The following is a 3,661-nucleotide window of genomic DNA, read 5'->3' on the forward strand; positions in this document are numbered from 1 at the left end:
TCAGTCAGTCTTGTCAGCTTCTCCATTTATTTTAAAATTCTTACTCATTCACTCAGTGATTCCTTCTTTTGCTGATTGTGGAAATTATCGTCGCATTCGTTTCCACGCTCAGCAAAACGACGTCATTTCAAAAAGAAAAACAATTTAGACTGGATTTCCTCGTTGAATCCTTTTGGACAGGAACTTGTTTCCTAATTGTCCCAAATAAGTGACTTTCTCCTGAGCCCATTTTAATTTTGGAGAAGCTCACTTTTCAACAGTTTTTTCGATGACGTTTCGGTTCTAATCATGCAGATCTGCTCAAACAGAGATCATCAAACAAAACTTTCAGTGCACCATGAAAGTAACAAAAGAAAAGAAAAGAAAGAAAATAAGGGAAAGCAAAGGAAACAAAGGCCTTGTTTAAGTCATGACACATGTTCTTCATGCCAGGGGGATAAATCGTACCAACCCAATTGGCAGGCTCAACTTAGTAATAAAAGACAAATGAACAGCCAGTTTAATCTCAAACATTCATCCAATCAGCCATACACACAACATACAGCATAACCCTGTTGTCTTAGCACATAAGTTTCTTCTCATGTAACTAAATGTGTGCCATGTTAAAACTTCTTCACACACCAGAAACTCGAAATCAGCTCACTCAACTCACTCATTTAAGACCTCTCATCAGCATTCTGTTTTCTCCTCTATGATGCAACCATCTGTCCTCCTATAATATTCAGGCCACTAGTCTAGTAAGTAAGTAAGTAAGTAAACTTTATTTATTAAGCGCTTTTCACAGACAGACAATCACAAAGCACTTTAATTATTCTCATCACTGCTTTAAACAACACACAACACACATCTCTCTCTCTCTTTTTTTTAAACTGTACTTTCTTCAAAACAGAAAATAGCATTACAGCTGTTTCAGACTGAGAAACACCAAACACTCTTCATGCTATCATTCATCCACACAATTATTTTATTACTTTTTGTCCACTGGGCAGGTGATCTCCAGAATCATGTCTGCCCCAGCTGGATACCTTTTCACACACACCGTGACGTCAAACACGCTCACACTTATTTCTGCTTAGATCACAATTACACTTCATTCAGGCATTGTATGTATGTGTGAACTTCTGTATTTAAGTAAGAATGTGTGTGTGTGTGTGTGTGTGTGTGTGTGTGTGTGTGTGTGTGTGTGTGTGTGTGTGTTTGTGTGTTATGTGAGAATGTGTGTGTGTGTGTGTCAGACCTCCTGGTGACCAAAGGGTCGTAAACGCAGGAAGCTTACATCAAAAGAAACAGATCTTTCAGATAGGATGTATCTACAATAAAACCTCCCCCAGCACAGAGTGGTTGGAGAGGTGGTCAGGATCAAAGGAATGGCTTTGATCCTACTGCTTGAACTAAGACTGTACAAATTTAAGAAACACAATGGCAACATTCAACAATTAGACTTAACAAGCACTATCCACAGCAACCCCTCAACAGCAACATTGTACCCATCAGGTAAAACATCAGCTATGTTTGCTTTGCCTTGTTGCCCATATTAGATTCTTGATGAATGTGTGTTGTTGTTATTCAGCCTGGCTCAATGTGCCCCTTTTTAACTTTGAGCACCCGCCCCTTTAAACCTCTCTGCACGGCCCTGCACTATTTGGCAAGAAACCGGTCAGGTTTTTCCTCTTTCTCATCCTTAACTAATACATAAGAAACCATTAATAATGGTTCATAAAGCATTTACAGATTAATTAATAACATAGCTATAAACTATTTATTAGCCATCTAGGGGAGTCTTATTGTATTATTTTTCTACTGTCTACTAGTTATTTGAATAAACTCAAATTTCTGACTGTCGGGCTGAGCTCTGACCAAACTCAAAAAGACAGAATTTAGGTGATTCCTTGGAGAAGCTGTCTGAGAGCTGCAGCTCAGTTCATGTCAAAGAGAACATGCTGAAGATTAAAGACACAGTTTAATCATAGAATTATACACTTGATAAATTCAGATTTGGATGCTTAAGAAACTTTATTGAAACAGAGACAATTATAAGAATAAAGCGATACAGAGTCAGTCAATCAGACTGAATGACTGGATTGATTGTAGATCAATGATCATTGGTGGAGTCAAACCTCTGAGATCACAGTGATTGAACATCATTTTAAAAAGGAAAGAAAAACCATCACCACACCAATTCTTCGGTTTCTGCTCAGTGAGCGTGGTCAGCTCTGTTACCATGGTGACTCTCAATGAATCACACACAGGTGTATGGGGACACCGCTGATTGGAATGGTTGGGATCCCTGCTTCCTGCTGCTCTCCCACAGCTGCTGGGAGCAAAGAGATGGCCTTGATGGGTTTTCCTTTTGTGCTGTCTCTTGTGTACCACATGTAGCTTGGGTTTTCTCCAGTCCCCTCAATCAGGTCCTGGTTTACCTTTATGTAGTTTGGTACATCAAAATCACAGATTTCTGTGATGCCCTCCTCGCTCTCAGTGCTTAGACGGACCCAGATAAAGACGGAGATCCCTCCTGCCCCTGTATTACTGGCTGCATCGATTCGGGTGTAACCTTGCTGGAAGAGGTAATTGGCTGGCTCAACAGTATTAGTTGCGGTGACATCACAAAGGTACATTAATTTCTCTTTCTTCACCCACAGGATTATCCAGTCTTTGTCAGCTTGACTGTTTGGATGGCCAATCAGTGGGTACCAGTATTCACCCTCACATTTACTTAATGTATTAACTCTTAGCTCCACGATGGGAACATCAAAGTGTGAGGAACCTCTGTAGTACCACAGGTAGAGGGTGTTTCCATTACTTTTCAGGTTTTTGTCAACTTTTTGGAAGCCTGTAACAATCAAGCCCCTGGTCATCTCATTGTTGAATGAAAACTGAATCCGGGTAATTGCTGCAGCCTTATCGCTACCATTCTTGTACCAAATGTAAATTGGGCTTCCAGTGCTTTCTTTGTTCAGATTGACATCAATTCTAGTGAAGCCTTGCATCTGAAGGTGTTGCTCCTGTTGTCCATCCAGAGAAACATCAAGCTCAGTGATGTACTGGGACATTTTAGGTTCCTGCATCAAACAAAGATGTAAAAGTATTACTAATGTTGTAGCTGTACTGCATTTAAATGATAACATTAGAAATAGGTTAAACTCTAGACAATGTGAATTCAAAAACTAAAAACAATGAGCGACTTACAATTGTGCAGATAGCGATGTGTGGATGAAGTCTTCTGGAGGGTTGAAAGCTGCTGATCTCTCACAGAAAGACTTGCCTTTATATACACGACAGCATCAGTAGGATTGTGAAATCACCTGTGACGTGTTTTTCTTGGGAAATTCATGATCACTCACTGATATGACCCACCCAGCGCTTTTATTTCTCTGTTCCAAAGAACAGAGACTTCTTGCCTCAGATAATGACTGCTTATATGAATGAAAACATATTCATATTCAACATGATCATTTAAGGAAAAGCATTCAAAGGATTTCAGTTTTATTTAAATAGCACCAGTGTGCTAATCACCTCCAGATAAAATTATAAAGAAGAAAGAGAAACCAAATTTTAAGAAATTGATATCACACAGTGTTGCTAGGAAACCTGAGATTAAAGCCATGCATGCAGTGATTTAAACTTTGTTGATGACTGTGCAGCCTCAGATCCAGGGCTG

At 39.6% G+C, this 3,661-nt stretch overlaps 1 protein-coding gene across 1 annotated transcript; it reads right to left on the reverse strand.

Moving 5' to 3' along the window:
* Window positions 1-1,994: 1,994 nt before the first annotated feature.
* Window positions 1,995-3,274, reverse strand: LOC120736815. Its single transcript, XM_040037137.1, has 2 exons — window positions 3,190-3,274; window positions 1,995-3,062 (listed from the first exon to the last, which is right to left on the reverse strand). The coding sequence occupies exon 2, from the start codon at window positions 3,051-3,053 to the stop codon at window positions 2,232-2,234; it is 822 nt and encodes a 273-aa protein (XP_039893071.1). The 5' UTR covers window positions 3,054-3,062; window positions 3,190-3,274; the 3' UTR covers window positions 1,995-2,231.
* Window positions 3,275-3,661: the final 387 nt, after the last annotated feature.

Source organism: Simochromis diagramma, unplaced genomic scaffold (assembly GCF_900408965.1).
Source record: "Simochromis diagramma unplaced genomic scaffold, fSimDia1.1 OVJJ01000086.1, whole genome shotgun sequence".
Classification (NCBI taxonomy): Eukaryota; Metazoa; Chordata; class Actinopteri; order Cichliformes; family Cichlidae; genus Simochromis; species Simochromis diagramma.

Excerpts from the sequence above, each read along its gene's own strand:
- LOC120736815 (XM_040037137.1), bottom strand. The coding sequence starts at position 3,053 with ATGTCCCAGTACATCACTGAGCTTGATGTTTCTCTGGATGGACAACAG.